Source organism: Coregonus clupeaformis, chromosome 12 (genome assembly GCF_020615455.1).
Source record: "Coregonus clupeaformis isolate EN_2021a chromosome 12, ASM2061545v1, whole genome shotgun sequence".
Lineage (NCBI taxonomy): Eukaryota > Metazoa > Chordata > Actinopteri > Salmoniformes > Salmonidae > Coregonus > Coregonus clupeaformis.
The window spans coordinates 36,750,514-36,776,979 of NC_059203.1; the positions used below are offsets into that span (position 1 = coordinate 36,750,514).

The window sequence follows — 26,466 nt, forward strand, 5'->3', positions numbered from 1 at the left end:
AAAGGTCCCCCAGAGAACGTTCAATTGGGATCATCATGTGACGTGTTAAAGACTAATGCAATGAAAGTCCTGAGAATGTCCTAAAAAGGTCATTGCCTTGTTTCTCACAAAATGGCATTAGAGCCTTCCCCATTGGTATGCTAATGTTGGGTGCTGTAAATTGAGATGCAACACTTAATTTCCAAATTTTAAATTGCTTGTGAAACCCTATAATTGTATTTATATTTTGAGTTGCTTGAAAGTTGTTTTGATTTAACTTCAAGAATTGTTCTTGATTATTTCAAAGTTCTGGTTATTTTCTCATTTTCAAGGCCAATCCATTTTCTCTCCAAGGGATATTAATATTAATTTAAAATATACTATATTTAATAATGCGGTGATCTCTGATCATCTTGATAAAACCACATCTGAAGTTGCTATTGACCAATCCAATCAGATAACATTTTTATTTAAATGTTGAATGAATCTGTGATGTTTTAGTGTCCCTTCAGTCTCTTTGTTTCACTCTTACAAAGAATGGAGCATTCCTTACTAGCTTGCAGGATGGTGCTACCTCAGAACATTTGCATGTCTAAAGCAGAAGACAATGCTACCCGCCAAAAGGACACTCCTGAATTGATGCTGCTAGGTCCATGGACTACTGGTCTGAAGATTGTCTACAGTGACTACAGTGCTGGCAGTCCGGTTGTGAACACTTCTGTCTGATCTAGAATCAGATGTGTTGAAGGGAGGATTATGTAAGGTGGCCCAGATCCTGAAGTGACTGTTTCCACTTTTATTGTATACTCAGGAATTTAGCCTTCTCTGTGTTGCTCTCCAACCCCAATTATGTGAAGCAGAGGTTATGTTGTGATAACATACTGTAGGTCTGATATCTGATTGGAGGTTAACTTTACATTAATACTATTGGTCAACAACTCAGATTTTGAATCCAAACAAACTCAGATGTTTAAAGGGGTCTCAAATTCATTGTCTCTTTCTCTTTGTTCCTGACCTGCGCTGGTGAGATACTCTTTTTCCCTTTCAGGCTATGACTTCTCTCTCTCTCTCCCCCTCTCTGATCATGCCTACAATAATGTATTGTAATGCTAGTATTGTCTTGTAACTTAAGCTTTATGTCTTGAATAATGTTATCATTAATTTTAGAATGATATTAAATATCTGCCTTTGATATAGACCATTCTCAGACCTTTCTTGACCTTTCTATTACTTTAACTCAACTATAGTCTATTGCATATTGCTAAATTATCTTTATGTAGTCAGATATTCAGTTTAATAGACTGTCATATTAATTGCATATTACAGGTTGCATGTGAGGTGTGTGTGTGTGTGTGTGTGTGTGTGTATAGAGTCAGTGCTGTACCTGTATGGAGACATCGCTGTATGAGCCTCCTATCACCCCAGAGATGGCCAGAGGGACGTCGTCATGGACGGCGTAGGAGCCATCAGGGCAGGTGTACTCGCTGTCGTCCACCTTGGTGAGGGAGGCACGGACAAACTCCAGGCTCTGTTCCAGGGCGTAGGTGTCCTTAGAGCAGGTGTCCAGGATGTGGGATCCCAGCCGTATCCCCGGCAGCAGGCGCTCGTCCTTGTTGATCTCGTCCAGAGCTAGCAACATGGCCTCCAGTCTCTGAATCCCTCTCTGAGCGTTGATCTTCCCACAGTCCTCAGGCCCCTCGCCCTTCTGGTGCACAGGGAACAGCCCCCCTATGATCAGGTCCCCGTCCACTGTGATCTCTCTCTTGCTGTCCGTGTTGAAACCTGACATAGAGAGACCCAGTGGGGCCTGGGCCAGGAGGTACATACACACACACAGCAGGCAGAGGTGGGAGAGGTGGAGGGGTCGAGGCAGGGGGCGCAGCCCCAACCAAGGGGACCTCCCCGGTGACATGTCCCTGGGCCCTGGGTGAGTCAGGTCACTGCTGTCTGGTGCTTCTCTTCCTGTGGTTTTCTCTGTCTCTGGAGCTGGGAAGGGTACAGTACGCTAGCAAGGAAGAAAGAAGCGTGGCACGGTGGCACCAGATCTCAAAGCGCCAGATTTTTTGTCCTGTCTTTAAGGTTCTGTTGATTCCAGCCTGAGGATCAAACAGAGGAGGAGTCAGTCAATGCTACAACACAATGAGACCTTTGTCTTACAGACACACACACATCTCATTTCCAACAAATACAGTGGGGGAAAAAAGTATTTAGTCAGCCACCAATTGTGCAAGTTCTCCCACTTAAAAAGATGAGAGAGGCCTGTAATTTTCATCATAGGTACACGTCAACTATGACAGACAAATTGAGAAAAAAATATCCAGAAAATCACATTGTAGGATTTTTAATGAATTTATTTGCAAATTATGGTGGAAAATAAGTATTTGGTCACCTACAAACAAGCAAGATTTCTGGCTCTCACAGACCTGTAACTTATTCTTTAAGAGGCTCCTCTGACCTCCACTCGTTACCTGTATTAATGGCACCTGTTTGAACTTGTTATCAGTATAAAAGACACCTGTCCACAACCTCAAACAGTCACACTCCAAACTCCATTATGGCCAAGACCAAAGAGCTGTCAAAGGACACCAGAAATAAAAATTGTAGACCTGCACCAGGCTGGGAAGACTGAATCTGCAATAGGTAAGCAGCTTGGTTTGAAGAAATCAACTGTGGGAGCAATTATTAGGAAATGGAAGACATACAAGACCACTGATAATCTCCCTCGATCTGGGGCTCCACGCAAGATCTCACCCCATGGGGTCAAAATGATCACAAGAACGGTGAGCAAAAATCCCAGTACCACACGGGGGGACCTAGTGAATGACCTGCAGAGAGCTGGGACCAAAGTAACAAAGCCTACCATCAGTAACACACTACGCCGCCAGGGACCCAAATCCTGCAGTGAAAGACGTGTCCCCCTGCTTAAGCCAGTACATGTCCAGGCCCATCTGAAGTTTGCTAGAGTGCATTTGGATGATCCAGAAGAGGATTGGGAGAATGTCATATGGTCAGATGAAACCAAAATAGAACTTTTTGGTAAAAACTCAACTCGTCGTGTTTGGAGGACAAAGAATGCTGAGTTGCATCCAAAGAACACCATACCTACTGTGAAGCATGGGGGTGGAAACATCATGCTTTGGGGCTGTTTTTCAGCAAAGGGACCAGGACAACTGATCCGTGTAAAGGAAAGAATGAATGGGGCCATGTATCATGAGAATTTGAGTGAAAACCTCCTTTCATCAGCAAGGGCATTGAAGATGAAACGTGGCTGGGTCTTTCAGCATGACAATGATCCCAAACACACCGCCCGGGCAACGAAGGAGTGGCTTCGTAAGAAGCATTTCTAGGTCCTGGAGTGGCCTAGCCAGTCTCCAGATCTCAACCCCATAGAAAATCTTTGGAGGGAGTTGAAAGTCCGTGTTGCCCAGCGACAGCCCCAAAACATCACTGCTCTAGAGGAGATCTGCATGGAGGAATGGGCCAAAATACCAGCAACAGTGTGTGAAAACCTTGTGAAGACTTACAGAAAACGTTTGACCTGTGTCATTGCCAACAAAGGGTATATAACAAAGTATTGAGTAACTTTTGTTATTGACCAAATACTTATTTTCCACCATAATTTGCAAATAAATTCATAAAAAATCATACAATGTGATTTTCTGGATTTTTTTTTCTCATTTTGTCTGTCATAGTTGACGTGTACCTATGATGAAAATTACAGGCCTCTCTCATCTTTTTAAGTGGGAGAACATGCACAATTGGTGGCTGACTAAATACTTTTTTCCCCCACTGTATATATCATCTTTACGAGACAGTAAAATTTGTGTTGTATTGTTCCATCAAAATTTGTGATAATAACTGATGTGGAAGTAGGGATCTTCACTGGATAATGACACATTGAAATAAAAGTGATAAGAGAACATTTCTAATCAATCAATCAATCAATTTTATTTTATATAGCCCTTCTTACATCAGCTAATATCTCGAAGTGCTGTACAGAAACCCAGCCTAAAACCCCAAACAGCTAGTAATGCAGGTGTAGAAGCACGGTGGCTAGGAAAAACTCCCTAGAAAGGCAAAACCTAGGAAGAAACCTAGAGAGGAACCAGGCTATGAGGGGTGGCCAGTCCTCTTCTGGCTGTGCCGGGTGGAGATTATAACAGAACCATGCCAAGATGTTCAAAAATGTTCATAAGTGACAAGCATGGTCAAATAATAATCAGGAATAAATCTCAGTTGGCTTTTTAATAGTTACACATATACAACACTACATAGACTAGTGCAGGGGTACTCAAATTGGAGAAGGTCTGGTCACACTGACACTCGAACGGCGACAGTCCAGTGGACGAGTTCGGCAGTGTGTTATGAGCATATTCAGCCCAATGAGGAACTTGCTCTAGTTGATGGACTGAGTGGAGACGAAACAGCGTAGGAACTTCTCCAGCTCCTCGTTGGCCCTGCTCAGTTTGCCCATTTGACTGCGGGTGGAACCCCGATGAGAGACTCACCGACGCCCCCAACAGGGAGCAGAAGTCTTTCCAATACCGTGCGACGAACTGGGGCCCACGATCCGAGACAATGTCCTGGGGAAGTCCGTGTAGTCAATACATGGGTAATCATGAGATCAGCTGTCTCCTTCGCCCAGGGCAACTTGGGTAAGGCGATAAAATGGGTGACATTGGAGAACCGATCGACAACCACCAGGATAGTGGTGAGCCCTTGGGATGGAGGTAACCCTGTGATAAAGTCTATGGACAGGTGGGACCAGGGCCGGCTGGGAGTACGACCCTACCTTACACAGAAAGCGGCACAGGTCCTAATCCAGGCACTTGTCATCTCCCGTCTGGATTACTGCACCTCGCTGTTGGCTGCGCTCCCTGCCTGTGCCATTAAACCCCTACAACTTATCCAGAACGCTGCAGCCCGTCTGGTGTTCAACCTTCCTAAGTTCTCTCATGTCACCCTGCTCCTCCGCACACTCCACTGGCTTCCAGTTGAAGCTCGCATCTACTACAAAACCATGGTGCTTGCCTACGGAGCTGTGAGGGGAACGGCACCTCCTTACCTTCAGGCTCTGTTCAGACCCTACACCCAAACGAGGGCACTACGTTCATCCACCTCTGGCCAAACCAAGATTGCACTCTTTGGCCTGAATGCCAAACGTCACTTCTGGAGGAAACCTGGTACCATCCCTATGGTGAAGTGGCGCAGTGGTCTAAGGCACTGCATCGCAGTGCTAACTGTGCCACTAGAGATCCTTTGTTCGAATCCAGGCTCTGTCGCAGCCGGCCGCGACCGGGAGACTCATGGGCGGCGCACAATTGGCCCAGCGTCGTCCAGGGTAGGGGAGGGAATGGCCGGCAGGGATGTAGCTCAGTTGATAGAGCATGGCGTTTGCAACGCCAGGGTTGTGGGTTCGATTCCCACGGGGGGCCAGCATTAAAAAAAATATGTATTCACTAACTGTAAGTCGCTCTGGATAAGAGCGTCTGCTAAATGACTAAAATGTAAATGTAAAATGTGAAGCATGGTGGTGGCAGCATCATGCTGTGGGGATGTTTTTCAGCGGCGGGGACTTGGAGACTATTCAGGATCGAGGGAAAGATGAACGGAGCAAAGTACAGAGAGATCCTTGATGAAAACCTGCTCCAGACCGCTCAGGACCTCAGACTGGGGCGAAACTTCACCTTCCAACAGGACAATGACCCTAAGCACACAGCCAAGACAACGCAGGAGTAGCTTCGGGACAAGTCTCTGAATGTCCTTGAGTGGCCCAGCCAGAGCCCGGACTTGAACCCGATCGAACATCTCTGGAGAGACCTGAAAATAGCTGTGCAGTGACGCTCCCTGTCCAACATGACAGAGCTTGAGAGGATCTGCAGAGAAGAATGGGAGAAACTCCCCAAATACAGGTGTGCTAAGCTTGTAGCTTCATACCCAAGAAGACTCAAGGCTGTAATCGCTGCAAAAGGCGCTTCAACAAAGTACTGAGTAAAGGGTCTGAATACTTATGTAAATGTGATATTTCCCCTTTATTTTATTTTATACATTTGCAAAAATGTATAAAAACCTGCTTTTGCTTTGTCATTATGGGGTATCGTGTGTAGATTGATAAGGAAAAACAACAATTTAATCAAATGTAGAATAAAGCTGTAATGTAACAACATTTGGAAAAAGTCAAGGGGTCTGAATACTTTCCGAATGCACTGTACTGTATTACTGTTACTATTTGATGCACATGCTACTTCATAATATCATATTGGAACTATACTGTAAAAATAACTAACCAAAATATATTTTTAGAGGGTGATGGTGCTTGATGCTGCTGTGAACCATCACAAGTATATCTTTGTTGATGAAGCTGGCTTCAACCTGGCCAAAACTCGGCACCGTGGGCGGAACCTCATCGGGTGACCATCCAAGTGCCTGGACAACATGGGGGAAACATCTCCATGTGCGCAGCTATTTCTGAAGATGGTGTGGCAGGATGTAGGCCATTACTTGGATCCTACAACGCTGCACACCCCATTGTGTTTCTCAAGTAAATTGAGCAGTTCTTTCAAGGTGAAGAGGTCACCTATGTCATTATGTGGGTCAATCTCAGGTTCCACCATGCAGAGGTGGTTGAGGCATGGTTTCGGGCCCATCCCCGATTCGTGACCCTATACCTGCCCCCATACTCTCCTTTCCTCAACCCTATTGAGGATATTGTTTCAGCATGGAGGTGGAAGGTGTACGATCGCCATCCCCATGAGCGTGCCACCCTCCTTCTGGCCAGGGATGAGGCATCCGACGACATCAATGCAGACCAACGTCAAGCTTGGATTCGCCATGCCAAAAGGTTTTTCCTAAGGTGCATGAACAATGAGGACATTCACTGTGATGTGGATGTGAATTTATGGCGAAATACTCAAGACAGGCTTAATGCAAATTAATGTGTGCTAAATGTTATGTTTTATTTTCCTTCATTTAATTTCCTTCATTTAATTTCTTACATTTGATTACAGACAGTACACCTATGTTGCAAGTATATCCCCCCAAAAAAATTGCATTAATGATTGTAGAGGATGTCTTCATTGATCACATCTTAGATTACACATTGGATAGATATTATGGCAATTATAGATTTTCTGTCAATTTTGTGGGGTAATGTAAGTGTATTGCCTAATGTGAAAACTGTGTAATCTACTGTAATTTATTACTTTCACCACTTCTAAGGGTGATTTGAAACACATATCTTGCATTGTTTGCTATTGGATTAACTGGTAGTGAAAACGACTAAATTGAAAAGAAATCATTATGTTGTGTTTGGTGATTAAAACCATGTTGTCATTACATTTCACAATAAACTCATATTTTTAATCAATGGTTGTGTGGTGAGAGATGTTTACGATCCAAATGAATGCACAATGACAGGTTTTGAATGAAAGACTGGCTGTGTTACAAGTGTGACCTGTTTGGAGTTTTGTACTAAGATTTGTGAAAATGTACGACATAATTGTGAAAATAGTACCAAAGCGATAAAATAAAACGGTAAATAGCTCTCTAAGGTCTGTCAGTGAACGACATAAGAGGAAAACTGCCCATGGACGGTAACATGTGCGCTGAGAGTCTGTCAAGTCATATTACAGGATAATGTGACATAATCATATGTTACATAGCCAGGATGTGATTACACTTTTACTGTAGCTGTCTGGCTGAACACAGATGAACAGTAAAATAGGAAACACCACCAAACATACTGATGTAGGATGTCACAGAAATCCTTGGTTTTATATCTAGTACTGTATATGGGTAGAGATTGTGATCTTGTTTCTTTGCACAGGTGTAGAACACACAGATTTAGGGTGTGTGATGTGAGTGAGAACACTGTGTACTGAGGGCGCTGGCTGGATCCTCCAGAGAGCTTTGTCATGTCTGAGTTCCTAAGCAGCTCCCTAGTGACCTACCAAATCACTCCCCCATGGTGAATGGCTTCCTTTGGAATAGTGTGTGTTTGTCTCCGTCTTCCTCCGTGCCTGAGGTACCATGTTACTGTTCTGATGTGAAACTCTCTCTGTCTCTCCCTTTCTACTCTTCCTCTCTCTCTTTCCCTCTCTCCATCTAGTTTCCTCTCTGGCCTCGTGTCTCTCATTGCAGGGAGATAAGTCTACACGCAGGCACACACACACGCAGGCACACACACAGATGCACATGCACATGCACACACAAACTGTATCAAAAGGTATCCATTGGAGAACACTGTAACAAATACACTGTCATACACACACTCAAAAGGAGCTGTTGAAATCTCCCTGCAGCAGTAGCTGAATACTTATTTTCCCCTGATGGATTGTATCTAAACACTGTTTCATTATACTCCATAAGCTTATTCATACTTCCTGCAGACAATTTTGCATAAATATCATGATCTACATTTACATTAGGAAACTACTGTAGTGGTGGATTTACAATACCACAATGACATTGTGTTTACTCAATCACAGCTTTGTTTCGGTTTATAAATTTTTTTCCAACTGAAACCAATGAAAACCAGGACTGCATACAAATAAACTTAACTAAGCACTGCACACATGCACAGCATAAAACAACACAGTGAAGCCCTCATGTAAACTGGAACTGAATATAATTTGTCATATCAACATACAGTATATCACTACTAAATAATTACTAACACGTTACTCCAATTCCACTCAAAGGTGAACTGGTTGATCATGCTGAACCATATCCTAATGTCCACTGACCCTCCCCTCTGGTCAGTAGGGAGCCAGAGACAGATTGCATCCCAAATGGCGTAGGAGCCCTATGGACCCTGGCCAAAAGTAGTCCACTAGGGAATAGGGTGGCATTTGGGAGGTAGCCCCTGTAGAGCATCAGGGTCCTGGGTGTGGAGCCGAGTGAGGACCAGGACCCAGAGTGGACCCTATAGAGATGGATGGACAGGTTCAGTACACATCATTGCTTTCTGTATCAGACAGTAGGCTGGCCCTCTTTGAAGTCTCGTAGATCGATGCACTATTTTTGTTTATAAAGCCCTCTTGCATAAACTTCTGCTGTGCCTTACTTCATTGTTAACCTACAGTATGAGCTACCAAAACCGGTCTATGGGATGGCTAGCTCTGGAGATCCCTTCCATCTCCACTGAGTTAGGTAAATCTGCTTTTAGTTTTTTTGCACCTTAATTGTGGAATAATCTCCAAAGCTCTCTAAAATTGGAAGAGTTGGTGCCTCTATGGAAATTCAGACCTTTTTACTGAAGAATGTTTTAATTTTTATATGATTGTGTTTTGTTTTTCGTGTATTGATGTGAATATTGATGTATAGTGTTTATTGATGTGTATTGATGTGTACACAGGGCTCATCTGTAAAAGAGACCTTGGTCTCAGCATGACTCCCTGTCAAAATAAAGGTTAAATAAAAAATTGATGGGTCCAGAGGAGGTGCAGCAGCAGGTCTGTGGTTCCTAGTATCATGTCACTCTTCTCCTCTGTCCTCCCCAGGGCTTAATTAGCCACACTACAGAGGAAGGGGAGGGAGGGAGCAGTTTATCGGAGCAGGATATTAAGCCAGTATCATCTGCCTTATCCACTGCCGCTAGCTGCCTCTGCCAGTCAAACCAGCTCACTGAGAGATCTCCAGCCGTAATTAATCATATCGACTAGAAATTATGAAAATGAGTCATAAAAAAGGCAGTCAGGCTTTGTACTGATTTTGTTTTGGATTTCTCCATTTTCTCTTGAGTATGTGGAATCTTCAATAAACAAGTGTTTCCCATTCTTTGTTTTGAGGGTCTGGGAGAAAGATATTGGATTGAGGCACTCACTATGGCCATCGGCTCTGATATATACGGCTCTGTAAGGCACAGGATATTTACTACCTAAATTAAGTACCATTCTCTGAAATGAAAACTAAAAATGCAGTGTTTCAATCATTGTGTGCACGCGTGGGTGTGTGTGTCTGTGCATGCATTCGTGTGTGTGTGTGTGTGTGTGTGTTTGTGTACGCATTCCTATGGTTGGTGTATTTGTGTGCATGCGTGTGCATGTCCACTCAGAGATATAGGTGCTCATCTTACCAACACACATTCTCCCACTCATTAGGGCCCCTCTCTCTACCTTTTGTTTCCATGGAAACTTGTCAGGAGACATGAAGGGTAGAGAGGAGATGGGAGATGGGCGAGGAGAGGACATGTGGGCCAATCTGACCATGGAGTAAGGTCTTGTGGGAGCACTGGGAAGGAAGCCTGCTGTAAACTGGCCACATCTTCTCATTGCATCTTCTCACTCACTGCAAAAGGGTTCTGAAGTTTGTAATTTGCACTTTGACATTTCAGACTTGATTTTCTCTTACGAAAGATGTATCAACCACTACAAAAATGTCCATGAATTATAATACACATAATAATTCACATTTCCTGTTGCTGCAGGATTATTTTTCTGCTGTAACAAACTAGATCCTACATCTGTATGGCTCTATTTCACACATTATTGCCATTTGTCAGGTGTTTTACTCTATGTGTAATTCAAAGATAAATCACAAATAACCAACCATTATATATTTAATTCACCAATACACCCTAACCCTCAATGTTATTTCTGCGTTTTGTGGGCTGACAGGTCTTTTTTCTCCAACACCAAATGAGAGTGGGGATGTCACAGCAAAAATGTACCGTACCTCTGCACAACCCCTGCCTGACTGAATATACAGTAGCAACCGGAGACAACAGTTCCCCAAACATATTCACCCAGTGTTTTTCCAGGAGGGTGTTAAGTACAGTGAGACAGAGAATACCCAATTGTTGCCCTAAATATATATATATATATATATAGAGAGAGAGAGAGAAAGATTCCTAAACTGTCTCTCTTTTCTCATCCAATTCAACTCCCAGGAGAGGCCGCTATCTCCCAAGCGGGACACACTCTCTCTTTCTTTCATCCTTCTTTCTCTTTCTGACACTCCTATTCTTTCACATATCCCCTGTTTGGAAGAGGAATTCCAAAGCAAACCTAATTTGATACTGTACAGACCTGATATTTCCCACTTAAACTGATATATCATTCCCTTTTCTTCCCAAAAGTTCCCTCTCTTCAAAAAGCCATACAGAACATCACGATACAGTGCATTTTTGAGGAGGGCATTTGAACAATGTTGTTAAATTAATGTTTTATAAATTATATTCTAAGGCAAAATATTAAACTACTCATACATGTAAAAAAGTCTCTAGTATTTGGTTGGGAAGGAATCGCCTTGGTAAAACAACAGGAGGATATACAGTATGCAGCATTACAATGGAGATTTGTTATCGACTATTATTTTGTTTTTTACAAGGTGGAGGTATGTAAGGGGTCTCAAGACAATTCGATAATTTGACCTGTGGTTTACCTAATGTGCAGACGTGCATTTTACCAGCCAAACTAGCCATAAGGAAGAACAACACACTCACTTTACATAATGTGGTCTAATGTACAGTACTTATAGGAGCCACAACAAACCATGTATACAATACCCTGTAGCAAAGCAAAGGACAATGGCCATAACGGGATGTCTTCTTTACGGTCGACAGGCTTACAATGATTTCCTCGCCCTAAATTGGGTTAACTGTAAACTTCAAAGAGCACCCAGCCTCATTTCTTCCTCTATTCTACCATGGAGCCATCTCCCCTCTCTTCCCTATCTTTTCTGCTTTCCGCTTCACCAGATGGCCTTTTTAATTCAAGTGTGTGGAGCCTGCCAGCCTCTTACACTTTTCAAACCAGGCGGTGTAAAGGAATTGAAAGGGTAGGAGGCTGAGGAAAGCAGGCAAGGATATCCCCCAGTTATAACAGAAGAAACATGCTTTATGTCTCTAAATTCTCATTACACACGCTCACAAGACACTGGCAGGTCCAATCCACACCGTTCCAAATGTGCGCCATGTCTAGTCTGGTAGTAATTAATCTGAGCACAATGAGTGGAGAAATCACAACTTCCATGCCCCTATTCTGGCCATGGCAGTGCAGGGAAAGCAGTGGCAGCCTGACAAATATCTCTCTCAGTTGAGGCCCTAACTAATACTCTCTCTCTCTCTCTCTCTCTCTCTCTCTCTCTCTCTCTCTCTCTCTCTCTCTCTCTCTCTCTCTCTCTCTCTCTCTCTCTCTCTCTCTCTCTCTCTCTCTCTCTCTCTCTCTCTCTCTCTCTCTCTCTCTCTCTCTCTCTCTCTCTCTCTCTCTCTCTCTCTCTCTCTCTCTCTCTCTCTCTCTCTCTCTCTCTCTCTCTCTCTCTCTCTCTCTCTCTCTCTCTCTCTCTCTCTCTCTCTCTCTCTCTCTCTCTCTCCTCAGTTAGTGACAGTCTAAAGGAGATAGATATATATCACCTATTCAGAACTCACTACAGGTTTTATCATATCTGTTTTAGATTGAAGGCCACTTCCTCTCTATTTGGCAGACTGTGGACTTGTAGATGTTCAACTTGACCTGAAAAGGTCAGTGCTGAAAAGTTGTATAACAAACAAATGTTCTCAGGATAGTTTTTATCAATTTTTCTCATGAAGTAACACTTCAACTGCAGAGGAAAAAACTGTTCCATGAATCCAGGCCTGGGAGATTGACTGTATCAATGATAACCGCTGAGGCAAAAAGACATACACATCTCGGAAAATTAAAGAACGCTGACCTTTCCAAATAAGGTCACTGATACCAAACCAATTAGGGGAAAGGCGTTATTTGCAGTTTAAATGATAGCAACCCAGGCAAACTGAGGCTGGCGCTGAATGGCAACTAGTGGGGAAATACAGCAATTGGGAAGATGTCAATCAAATCAGACCCTCACTCACTCTCTCACCACCACAGTTCATTTCCTCATAATTGATCTGAAAGTAGGCTGAGAGGTCCAGTCAGGTCAGCTATTTAACAGAGAATAGGTTTGGATTTGGTCATGTGTGTCTCCACTCAGCTCCCCCCTTACAGTAACTCCCTCCCTGGCACTCTCTCTGCACCTGTGTGAGGGAGGGAATCCCCTAGGATAGTTCCATAGCTCCGCCCCTTCCCATTGGCCTGATTCCACCTCACTGTGTACTTCCTCATTTAAGATTCCTTGACTGTCTATGTTCTTTGTGTGTGCATGAGCTCATTACAGGCAGAGCTGTGATTGTCCCAGACAGGGTGATGGATGCATGGTGTTTGTGTTTCAGGGGCTGCATGAGGTTTTCCATTATTCATCACACACACAATTAGTGACAAGAGAGAAACAAGAGTGTGGGCTTCCCTGATTCATTCTGTCTCAATGTACACTACCAGTCAAAAGTTTGGACACACCTACTCAATCAATGGTTTTTCTTTATTTTTTACATTGTAGAATAATAGTGAAAACATCAAAACTATGAAATAACACATATGGAATGCTTGAAGATCGACCAGTCGATCGTGATGGACCGGTTGGTGACCACTGTCTTAAACTGTACTGTGATTGATTTTATACACACACATATACATATACAGTGAGGGAAAAAAGTATTTGATCCCCTGCTGATTTTGTACGTTTGCCCACTGACAAAGAAATTATCAGTCTATAATTTTAATGGTAGGTTTATTTGAACAGTGAGAGACAGAATAACAACAAAAAAATCCAGAAAAACGCATGTCAAAAATGTTATAAATTGATTTGCATTTTAATGAGGGAAATAAGTATTTGACCCCCTCTCAATCAGAAAGATTTCTGGCTCCCAGGTGTCTTTTATACAGTTAACGAGCTGAGATTAGGAGCACACTCCTAATCTCAGCTTGTTACCTGTATAAAAGACACCTGGGAGCCAGAAATCTTTCTGATTGAGAGGGGGTCAAATACTTAATGGGCTACAAGACCATCGCCAAGCAGCTTGGTGAGAAGGTGACAACAGTTGGTGCGATTATTCGCAAATGAAAGAAACACAAAATAACTGTCAATCTACCTCTGCCTGGGGCTCCATGCAAGACCTCACCTCGTGGAGTTGCAATGATCATGAGAACGGTGAGGTATCAGCCCAGAACTATACGGGAGGATCTTGTCAATGATCTCAAGGCAGCTGGGACCATAGTCACCAAGAAATCAATTGGTAACACACTACGCAGTGAAGGACTCCTGCAGCGCCCGCAAGGTCCCCCTGCTCAAGAAAGCACATATACAGGGCCATCTGAAGTTTGGCAATGAACATCTGAATGAGTCAGAGGAGAACTGGGTGAAAGTGTTGTGGTCAGATGAGACCAAAATCGAGCTCTTTGGCATCAACTCAACTCACTGTGTTTGGAGGAGGAGGAATGATGCCTATGACCCCAAGAACACCATCCCCACCGTCAAACATTATGCTTTGGGGGTGTTTTTCTGCTAAGGGGACAGGACAACTACACCGCATCAAAGGGACGATGGACGGCGCCATGTACCGTCAAATCTTGTGTGAGAACCTCCTTCCCTCAGCCAGGGAATTGAAAATGGGTCGTGGATGGGTATTCCAGCATGACAATGACCCAAAACACACGGCCAAGGCAACAAAGGAGTGGCTCAAGAAGAAGCACATTAAGGTCCTGGAGTGGCCTAGCCAGTCTCCAGACCTTAATCCCATAGAAAATCTGTGGAGGAAGCTGAAGGTTCGAGTTGCCAAACCTCAGCCTCAAAACCTTAATGACTTGGAGAAGATCTGCAAAGAGGAGTGGAACAAAATCCCTCCTGAGATGTGTGCAAACCTGGTGGCCAACAAGAAACGTCTGACCTCTGTGATTGCCAACAAGGGTTTTGCCACCAAGTACTAAATCATGTTTTGCAGAGGGGTCAAATACTTATTTCCCTCATTAAAATGCAAATAAATTTATAACATTTTTGACATGGGTTTTTCTGGATTTTTTTGTTGTTATTCTGTCTCTCACTGTTCAAATAAACCTACCATTAAAATGATAGACTGATCATGTCTTTGTCAGTGGGCAAACGTACAAAATCAACAGGGGATAAAATACTTTTTTCCCTCACTGTAAATACACATGTAGAGTCGAAAGTCTGGACACACCTACTCATTCAAGGGTTTGTCTTTATTTTTACTATTTTCTACATTGTAGAATAATAGTGAAGACATCAAAACTATGAAATAACACATATGGAATCATGTAGTAACCAGAAAGTGTTAAACAAATCAAAATATATTTTATATTTGAGTCTTAAAATAGCCACCATTTGCCTTGATGACAGCTTTGCACACTCTTGGCATTCTCTCAACCAGCTTCATGAGGTAGTCACCTGGAATGCATTTCAATTAACAGGTGTGCCTTCTTAAAAGTTAATTTGTGGAATTTATGTCCTTCTTAATGCATTTGAGCCAATCAGTTGTGTTGTAACAAGGTAGGGGGGGGGGTATACAAATTGAAGATTTTTGTTCCAATCGCCGTGTCTTTGTGAGACGCGGTGTGGGTGAACGGATGATCTCCGCATGTGTAGTTCCCACCGTGAAGCATGGAGGAGGAGGTATTATGGTGTGGCGGTGCTGTGCTGGTGACACTGTCTATGATTTATTTAGAATTCAAGGCACACTTAACCAGCATGGCTATCACAGCATTCTGCAGCAAATACGCCATCCCATCTGGTTTGGGCTTAGTGGGACTATCATTTGTTTTTCAACAAGACAATGACCCAACACACCTCCAGGCTATGTAAGGGCTATTTTACCAAGAAGGACAGTGATGGAGTGCTGCATCAGATGACCAGGCCTCCACAATCCCCCGACCTCAACCCAATTGAGATGGTTTTGGATGAGTCGGACGGCAGAGTGAAGGAAAATCAGCCAACAAGTGCTCAGCATATGTGGGAACTCCTTCAAGATTGTTGGAAAAGCATTCCAGGTGAAGCTGGTTGAGAGAATGCCAAGAGTGTGCAAAGCTGTCATCAAGGCAAAGGGTGGCTATTTGAAAAATCTCAAATATAAAATATATTTTGATTTTGTTTAACACTTTATTGGTTACTACATGATTCCATATGTGTTATTTCATAGGTTTGATGTCTTCACGTTTAATCTACAATATAAACAATAGTAAAAAATTAAGAAAAACCCTTGAATGAGTAGATGTGTCCAAACTTTTGACTGGTACTGTGTAACACTCTCAAACACACCTCTCACATGTGCACAAATACACATACACATACACACACACACGCACACACAAACACATCTGTACAAACACAAACACACACATCCCCAATACAAATGATGTCTGCGCAGCAGAGAACACTTACAGATTCTCACAATATAAACCAAATTAGTTTCAGTGAGATAGAAAAATGGCTGCACACACATTGTCCCTGGTCCTACATAGCTACCTCAGGGGTCTTGACTGTCCCCCCAGGCCTCTCAATTAGTCTTGTCCAGGGACACACACACCATCTGCTGTGTACTGCCCTAGCCACATTATTATGGAAGAGCAAAAATGCCTGGAAGCATAACTCACACTGGAAACAATGTCGCAGGAGATGTTCAGGCACTTATTTCATTAGCAAGTTATTTTTTATCAACTAAAGATTTAGTTTAGTAGGAGTTCAGAGAATTCCAAACTAATTTGTCAAACAATATGAAAGCTCACACATCAAACATGGATTCAAGTATAGTGTGTGTGTGTGTGTGTGTGTGTGTGTGTGTGTGTGTGTGTGAATTAAAAAAGAGATCATAAGGAGGTGAAAGTAATTAAGCTGTCCTGTTTGATAGGACCACAGCCATTCATCATCCTGCAGTTTAATCACAGATGACGGCTAGCTTATAAAACCCAAATGACTGATAAGATATCTCAGTGTCACCCAGATCTCTTATCAGGCATTTGGGTTTAATTAGTTACTTTGGTTTCCCTCTCTATATCAGTTCATGCTCTAACAAATTTAGGATGAAACAGGGCAAATCTACCTGCAAAGGAACCCTTGACATTCATATTGAAGGTGACTGGATTCCATAAATGATTTTCCATACAGTACATCCATACTATGCTCAATGCATCTGGTGAATGGTGGTGACATAGGCCTACTTCAAGGTGCTGTGGCTTCAGAAAAAGTGTCCTTATCATTATAATACCTGTATGTCCTTTGTGAGAGATTTACCTCATCCACATACTTACAGTATTTCAATACAGTCACTGACATCTGACTTGTAGTCTATGGGGCTTGTCTTGTCTTCTGTGCTTTAGTCTAAAATCACCTTTGAAACAGACAGGAACATCTTATTGACATTCTCCAGAAAGCACACATATTTAATACATTCTTTCCCAAAAACGTTTGTCAGGGCTTTGTGAGTATGTGTTGAGGTGGAGGAGTCAGAGGAGAACAGGCTTGTTCGGGCTCCTGGGAGCAAGTGGTCCATGAACCTGCAGGTTAATCCTGGTCTACAGGTGAGCTCCTTCTCCTCACACTAATGAGTAGCAATCTAGGTGCCTCTGTGGCCTGGCGGCCCGGCCCTGGGGACACTTATGTTCTTGGCAGATAAGGATTTTAACACGCTGGGTGCTCAGCAATAACACTGCTCCTCCACGCTCTGAGACACTCTGATACGCAGAGCTACATCGACTCCCAGCCCCTGACACACCCAGGGGGATTGGCAGGGTTGCCGTCGTGCGACGCTGTGAAGTGCTCCGTGGGACCACTGCCTACTCTGCACCGCGCTGATACAGGTGAGGTGGATTCCATTAAGACTAAAGAGATGGGTGCACCGAGTGGCTCGCCTCATTCTCCTCCTCCACCTCCTGTTCCTGATTGTGCTCGGAGCTTCAGATGAAAAGAGAAGAGCATGTTCCTCTTAAGCCTCTCTGCTTCCTGGGTCTGAGTGCTACCATGGCAACACCATTGCTTTACAACACCATTGCTTTACAACACCATTTGCTCCAATAAAGACACCAACATGCAATGCCATTGTGATAAGGCTTCTCCCCCTTTTACTTGTTCCCACAGCCCTGAAAAATCTAGCAGCTACACGCATTACAAGTATACTATACTGTATCGTATATGACCTGGGAATCTATGATGTGGAGTGTATAGGTTGACTTGTGAGCCAAGGGTTTGTCCACCTCTTGGATATATTATGTTATGCACTAAAGCCCTGTTCATACCTGGTGCTAACATGCATCCTGTGTCCGAATGGTGTCCACATTCTGATAGTGCCAACATTTTCAGACAGGTGTAGACCACATTTACCACACGATTAACCACATGTTAATGCAAGGTGTAACCTGGACTCTCTGAACATGCCCAACTCGCCACTGGCGTCAGAAGCCATGTAGATGTGCAAACTAAAGGCAGGTGTTTGGATGTTGTAGGCGACTCATTAAAGGAAACATCATCATTTGACCAACTGTATGATCTATTGAAACTGTAACTTGATTTTGAAAGTCTCAATATATAACAATAACATACAGGTTGAATAATAGAAATACAGTCAAATATATGATGGATGAGGAGACCCTTCTGAAAAACACATTGATTAGTGTCTACTAAATTTGCTCGAAGATATAAAAAGGAAAGATGATTAGAATGGTGCCATGATCTCATTTGTTTACTATAGCAACCAAGTAACCCTATTCTGTAGTCATTGTATTCACACATTTCTTTTTCTCCCACTTGTCAATCAAATTCTGTAACAACAATTCTACACAGGAGAGGTGTGTCAAAAGAAAGTAGGAATAGAATAGGAGTATCTCTGTTATATCTATAACAAAGCTTTGTTGCATTGCTATAGTCTTACAAATAAAGCATGGTCGTAATCGTGCATACAAAGTGCATGCTGCTGTTGCTGGGAACAAATGTAGGCTACACAAAAACCAAAAGCTCTTACCTGTCCAATGAATCTCACATCCAAACGATTCCAAGTCCGACAGGTTACACAGATTAGGTCAGGCACTTCATATCCTTGGTGATACTTTCAATAAATATGGTGCCGAATAAACAATTCGTGGATACTGATGGTGGAGGAAGGAAGGACAAGGACAGAGAGTGAAGGAAGTTTTCGCGCCTCGCAGCTGCTGCGCGCATGAGTAGCTGTCCTTGGTGCTGAAAAATACTCGGAGGAGCGCACGGATTCCTTGAGATTTTATCCCTTGGTTAAAAAGTCTACCCACCTTTTTACCCACCTCTGGTACTAATTTGACATTATACTCACTTGAGTCACTTCAGATTACTAACCGCGCGTCCACACCTCAAAACTCAGCTGTGCAACAGATCTTACTTGATAACAAGTGAGACAGCGCTATGTTATCAATGAGCCTGGTAGAAAGAATGAGTCGAGGAATGAAAAATAGCTGATCCCGGGTGCATGAGATTTTAAGGAGTCAACTCATTATTCCTTCCCCATGCATAGTTTTAAAAAATATATTTAAAAAATAAACGGTCACACAAGTCCATAGGCTATCATGTGAACTGAACTGTCATATTGACAGCCAGAACAGAAGGCAACAGACCGAACGCCTGTGGTTGATAGTGACTCCGAATAGGTGTGCGTCTGTGGGCTATCAAGCCTGCACGTTGTGAACGACCACCCTGGCAATCAATACAGATGCTATTGATTCATTCCGATCGGCACAATAAGAAACGGGTCGTAGCCTTTCTCAAAAGTTTAGATTAGGCCTAACTGTTATCATGTATAGCCTAGTAATAGCGTATTAATTATTAATAGTGATATTAGGTTAGTATTAATACAATAATAATAATTAGAAGACAGATTCTGTTAAACTAATAGCTTTTTGCATTCTGTTTTCGAGAGCTGTTGATTAGGTTGCGCTGAGCATGTAAATGTGGAGAAGCTCAGGGAATCGTCTTGATTTTGTTTAACCGAACAAGCAAAACTCATAACAGCAGCTGTTCAGAGACTGCTTAGCTGCATCGCTGCGATGTCGATAGATTTCTATTTACAGTCCACGCACAAGTTCTGACACGGGAGCGTAGGCGAGGGAGAGCGCGAGGTGGCTCAGGTGGTAACCCTGCGCGCACGGGATATGGACTCTCGAGATCACCACATGATGTGTTGTGACCTCTAACCCTCTTCTGCCAAAACCACATTCACAAAGTCAGGGAGGGGCTATCGACTGGATTTGTATGCGACGTCATCCATCTTCATACTTCCACTGGAATAATATGAATAATAATTGACAATATCTCCATGACCTCAAAGCTCTCAAATGTAGGCTACCCCATGTGGGTTTCATTATTCATTAAATCAGTTGTCAACGCAGTGTAGGCCTTATGTAGCTACTCTCCTAACTTGCCTTTGGAGAACTGGTGGGGTGCCAGATTAAACAATTGTGATTATATAGCAGACATGCTGTCTATTTGTCAGCCATCACAGTATCTATCAATTCCTCTTCAAATTGAAAATACAGATCTGTATGTGGTATAGGCTACACTTTCATTCGACTCATCAGACAGATAACGAGTAAGACTAAATGTGTAAGGGTTGGTGTGACCCAGGTGCGGTGCAGGATATAGAGTAGGTAGTAGGCAGAGATTGTGAAACAAGGATCTTTACCGGTGGTCCCGAAGCCAGAATACAAAATAACGGACTTATCACGATAAAAGAAAGACGGAGCCAATAAGTCTCCAAAAACCGGCTGACAGACAAAATACGAAATACTACTTAAGACTGAAACAAATAACAAAAACAGGGAGAACACTTCTCAAGTACCTGTTCATAGGTCTTCCGATCAGACACTCCGTAGCGCTGCTGGATATAGATAAACTAGCAGAGAAAACTAAGCAAGGGAACACAGGGAAGTGAGGGCATAAATACACAGGTGAACAGGTAGACACAGGTGACAACAATAAGATAATGATTAGTCCAGACTGTGAGTGAGGAGGTGCCTAAGGTTGTCGGAGGATGACACCTAGTGGGTCGCTCCGGAACTGCGACCCCCTCCTGTAACATAAATGGTCAATCTGGAATTGAATCATCAACAAAGCGGTCTCTGAATGTTGTTATCAGCCCTGGGTCCAGAATGTCCCTCCCAGTCCACCAGACATTGGAGACCCCACCAGCCGGCATTCCAGGATCCGGTCCACAGTAAAAGCCGGCTGTCCTCCGACGAGGCGAAGCGGGGGAACAGGACGAGGAGGGGGATCAAGGGGACAGGTGGCGATGGGCTTGAGGAGGGACACATGGAATGTGTGATGCACCCGCATGGTGGGGGGAAGTTGCAGGCGGTAGGCCACTGGGTTGACTCAACGTACCACTCTGAATGGCACGACGCACCGGGGGGACAACTTCCTGGACTCCACGCGGAGGGGAAGATCCCGCGTGGAGAGCCACACCCTCTGTCCCGGGCGAAGAACCGGGGCCGGGCGACACCTGCGGTTGGCATGATGTTGAGACCTGACCGAGGCCCTCTTAAGCGCCACCTGTACCGGAACCTGGTGAAGAACAACGCCCACCTGGCCTAACGCGAGTTGAGCCGGCTAGGGAGCTAAAATTGCGAATCCATCGCCTATAAAAATGAGCGAACCCTAAAAACCACTGTAGTTGCTTGAGGGATGAGGGCTGGGGCCAATCCAGTACCGTGCTGACCTTGACTGGGTCCATCCGTAGGTCCCCCTGGGTGACGATAAATCCCAGGAAGGAGACTATCTGTGTGGAACATGCACTTCTCTGCCTTGACGTAGAGCTGGTGACAGAGAAGGCGTTGGAGGACCTGCCGAACGTGCTGCTGGTGTTCACTCATGTCCTTTGAGAATATTAGGATGTCATGTCTCGAGCCCGGGTCCGGAACTCCACGGAGTAGTCCGCCACCAAACGGTCACTCTGCCGACAGGCCGTGAGCCGCCTCCCGGCCTCGTGCCCCGACACCACCCAAGAGGTGTCGTACACCTTGCGTAGCTCCCGGGTGAATTGGTAGGAGTCGGAGCACGCCGGAGTTTGGCTCTCCCACTCTGCGATAGCCCAGGAAAGGGCCCGACCCGTCAACAGAGTGATGATGTAGGCCACCCGGCCCTGCTCCGTCGAGAAGGATGAGGGTTGTAGGCTAAATACCAGGGAACACTGGGTGAGGAAATCCCTGCAGCCCTCTGGACGTCCGTTATACCTCTCCGGAGGTGGTAGGCCGGGTTCCCGCGATGTCTTAGGCGAGACTGGAGACGCCGCTGCCGCAGCTTCCGTTCCGCCGGCTGCTGGGGCTGGTCAGGTGTCCACCCGGCTCTACACAGCGATCGTCAGCTGGCGGAGATTCTCTGTGATCTGCTGCAGGCTGCGGTCGTGTTGGTTCAGCATAGCTCCCTGTGTTGCCAGTGCGTTCCGATACTGTGCTGCCTCCGCTGGGTCCATAGTGGCTCAGTTTTCTGTAAGGGTTGGTGTGAGGTGTGACCCAGGTGCGATGCAGGATATACAGTAGGCAGTAGGCAGAGATGGTGAAACAAGAATCTTTACTGGTGGTCCCGAAGCCAGAATACAAAATAATGGACTTATCACGATAAAGGAAAGGCGGAGCAAATAAGTCTCCAAAAACCGTCTGACAGACAAAATACTACCTACGATAGAAATAAATAATGAAAACAGGGAGAACACTTCTCAAGTACCTGTTAATAGGTCTCCGATCAGACACTGCATAGTATTGCTGGACATAGAGAAACTAGCAGAGAAAACTGAGCAAGGGAACACAGGGAAGTGAGGGCATACAGTTGAAGTCGGAAGTTTACATACACCTTAGCCAAATACGATTAAACTCAGTTTTTCAGAATTACTGACATTTAATCCTAGTAAAAATTCCCTGTCTTAGGTCAGTTAGGATCACCACTATATTTTAAGAATGTGAAATGTCAGAATAATAGTAGAGATTGATTTATTTCAGCTTTTATTTATTTTATCACATTCCCAGTGGGTCAGAAGTTTAGGTACACTCAATTAGTATTTGGTAGCACTGCCTTTACATTTTTTTACTTGGGTCAAACGTTTCGGGTAGCCTTCCACAAGCTTCCCACAACAAGTTGGGTCTTGAGATGTTGCTTCAATATATCCACATAATTGTCCTTCCTCATGATGCCATCTATTGTGCACCAGTCCCTCCTGCAGGAAAACACCCCCACAGCATGATGCTGCCATCCCCGTGCTTCACGGTTGGGAAGGTGTTCTTCGGCTTGCAAGCCACCCACTTTTTCCTCCAAACATAACGACGTCATTATGGCCAAACAGTTCTATTTTTGTTTCATCAGACCAGAGGACATTTCTCCAAAAAGTACGATCTTTGTCCCCATGTGCAGTTGCAAACCGTAGTCTGGCTTTTATTTGGCGGTTTTGGAGCAGTGGCTTCTTCCTTGCTGAGTGGCCTTTCAGGTTATGTCGATATGCAGTGAGGGAAAAAAGTATTTGATCCCCTGCTGATTTTGTACGTTCGCCCACTGACAAAGAAATGATCAGTCTATAATTTTAATGGTAGGTTTATTTGAACAGTGAGAGACAGAACAACAACAAAAAAATCCAGAAAAACGCAGGTTAAAATGTTATAAATGTATTTGCATTTTCATGAGGGAAATAAGTATTTGACCCCCTCTCAATCAGAAAGATTTCTGGCTCCCAGGTGTCTTTTATACAGGTAACGAGCTGAGATTAGGAGCACACTCTTAAAGGGAGTGCTCCTAATCTCAGCTTGTTACCTGTATAAAAGACACCTGTCCACAGAAGCAATCAATCAATCCGATTCCAAACTCTCCACCATGGCCAAGACCAAAGAGCTCTCCAAGGATGTCAGGGACAAGATTGTAGACCTACACAAGGCTGGAATGGGCTACAAGACCATAGCCAAGCAGCTTGGTGAGAAGGTGACAACAGTTGGTGCGATTATTCGCAAATGGAAGAAACACAAAATAACTGTCAATCTCCCTCAGCCTGGGGCTCCATGCAAGAGCTCACCTCGTGGAGTTGCAATGATCATGAGAACGGTGAGGAATCAGCCCAGAACTACACGGGAGGATCTTGTCAATGATCTCAAGGCAGCTGGGACCATAGTCACCAAGAAAACAATTGGTAACACACTACGCCGTGAAGGACTGAAATCCTGCAGTGCCCGCAAGGTCCCCCTGCTCAAGAAAGCACATATACATGCCCGTCTGAAGTTTGCCAATGAACATCTGAATGATTCAGAGGAGAACTGGGTGAAAGTATTGTGGTCAGATGAGACCAAAATCGAGCTCTTTGGCATCAACTCAACTCGCCGTGTTTGGAGGAGGAGGAATGCTGCCTATGACCCCAAGAACATCATCCCCACCATCAAACATGGAGGTGGAAACATTATGCTTTGGGGGTGTTTTTCTGCTAAGGGGACAGGACAACTTCACCGCATCAAAGGAACGATGGACGGCGCCATGTACCGTCAAATCTTGGGTGAGAACCTCCTTCCCTCAGCCAGGGCATTGAAAATGGGTTGTGGATGGTTATTCCAGCACAACAATGAACCAAAACACACAGCCAAGGCAACAAAGGAGTGACTCAAGAAGAAGCACATTAAGGACCTGGAGTGGCCTAGCCAGTCTCCAGACCTTAATCCCATAGAAAATGTGTGGAGGGAGCTGAAGGTTCGAGTTGCCAAACTTCAGCCTTGAAACCTTAATGACTTGGAGAAGATCTGCAAAGAGGAGTGGAACAAAATCCCTCCTGAGATGTGTGCAAACCTGGTGGCCAACTACAAGAAACGTCTGACCTCTGTGATTGCCAACAAGGGTTTTGCTACCAAGTACTAAGTCATGTTTTGCAGAGGGGTCAAATACTTATTTCCCTCATTAAAATGCAAATAAATTTATAACATTTTTGACATGGGTTTTTCTGGATTTTTTTGTTGTTATTCTGTCTCTCACTGTTCAAATAAACCTACCATTAAAATGATAGACTGATCATGTCTTTGTAAGTGGGCAAACGTACAAAATCAGCAGGGGATCAAATACTTTTTCCCTCACTGTAGGACTCGTTTTACTGTGGATATAGATACTTTTGTACCTGTTTCCTCCATTATCTTCACAAGGTCCTTTGCGGTTGTTCTGGGATTGATTTGCACTTTTCGCACCAAAGTACGTTCATCTCTAGGAAACAGAACGCGTCTCCTTACTGAGCAGTATGACGGCTGCGTGGTCCCATGGTGTTTATACTTGCGTACTACTGTTTGTACAGATGAACGTGGTACCTTCAGGCGTTTGGAAATTGCTCCCAAGGATGAACCAGACTTGTGGAGGTCTACAATTTTTTTTCTGAGGTCTTGGCTGATTTCTTTTGATTTTCCCATGATGTCAAGCAAAGAGGCACTGAGTTTGAAGGTAGGCCTTGAAATACATCCACAGGTACACCTCCAATTGACTCAAATGATGTCAATTAGCCTATCAGAAGCTTCTAAAGCCATGATATAATTTTCTGGAATTTTCCAAGCTGTTTAAAGGCACAGTCAACTTAGTGTATGTAAACTTCTGACCCCACTAGAATTGTGATACAGTGAATTCTAAGTGAAATAATATGTCTGTAATTGCACAAAAATGATCTTAACAGGACCATGGGCCGCCAGCTATTTAAAAAAAAAATAATTTACACAAAAAAATGTCCAGCCCATCTGGCATCCGCCCCTGATGATTACACTGTTGGACACACCCTGATTGAATGCATAGTCTATTGATACAATAGTAGTTGAATGTGCAACAAGCTCTCACTGCATAATTAGATGTTCATCCACATTCTCCAAACGTCAAATGTCAAAGTCCAAAAGTGTTTTTGTTTCTTTCCACTTTTCTAAATGTCAAATTTAGAAATTAAAGGTTAAGTTTAGGCACTCATTCTGAATGGTTAAGGTAAGGGTTAACGTTTGGGATAGGGTTAAAACGAAAGATTTAAAAAACCAGTGTCCACAACTGGGATCAAACACACAACCTTCTTATCCAGAGTAATAGGATTACTAAAGCCTACTTGATGGTAATAGTGCTCACTGTTGCCCCTAGTGGCTGGTTTTGAAGAAATTTCCCGATGTCCTCAGGACATGGATAGATGTCCAATTTCAACTTCAATCTTGAACCACCTGGCTGGAATGAGACAATCAATAGTGATGATTGGCCAAGAATGTCTGCATCAGATTGTGTTTTAAAGAAATTAACAACAGTATTTATTTATGGCCGTGTAAAAGCTCTAGATATAACTAGCAGTAAACTTCCATAACATTAGTCCCTCACCACAGACTCAGAGGGTCTTATAGATTAATGTTAAAGTGAATGTTCCAATTTCATATAATCATTAGAGTGGAAAAGGGTTTTAAGATAAGCATTAACAGCTAATTAACTTCAACAATTTAATTGTTAAGTTGAAATCCCACTCAATACAGTAGGCTTACTCTACATATCATAACGGCAAAAGGACCAAGAAATTCCCCATAGTAACCTTTGGTCTGGTCAATTCCTGATGTGCTGACGTGTAGCACTTCACCAACTTTGCTGCCTCTTCCCTCAGACAGAGAATGACCTGAGAAGCACTGACCATGTGGAGCTGTGAATGTAGTCTTCCCAATACAGCTATGAACA

General features: G+C 43.7%; 1 protein-coding gene across 1 annotated transcript in view; it reads right to left on the reverse strand.

Moving 5' to 3' along the window:
• Positions 1 to 19,472, reverse strand: part of LOC121577581 (metabotropic glutamate receptor 2-like) — a 100,850-nt gene extending 81,378 nt beyond the window's left edge. Inside the window, exons 1-2 of the mRNA XM_041891310.1 lie at positions 18,779 to 19,472; positions 1,364 to 2,075 (exon numbers count right to left, since the gene is read on the reverse strand). Of these exons, the coding sequence (XP_041747244.1) occupies positions 1,364 to 1,891 (528 nt within the window). The 5' untranslated portion in view covers positions 1,892 to 2,075; positions 18,779 to 19,472. The remainder of the gene's footprint in view (positions 1 to 1,363; positions 2,076 to 18,778) is intronic.
• Positions 19,473 to 26,466: the final 6,994 nt, after the last annotated feature.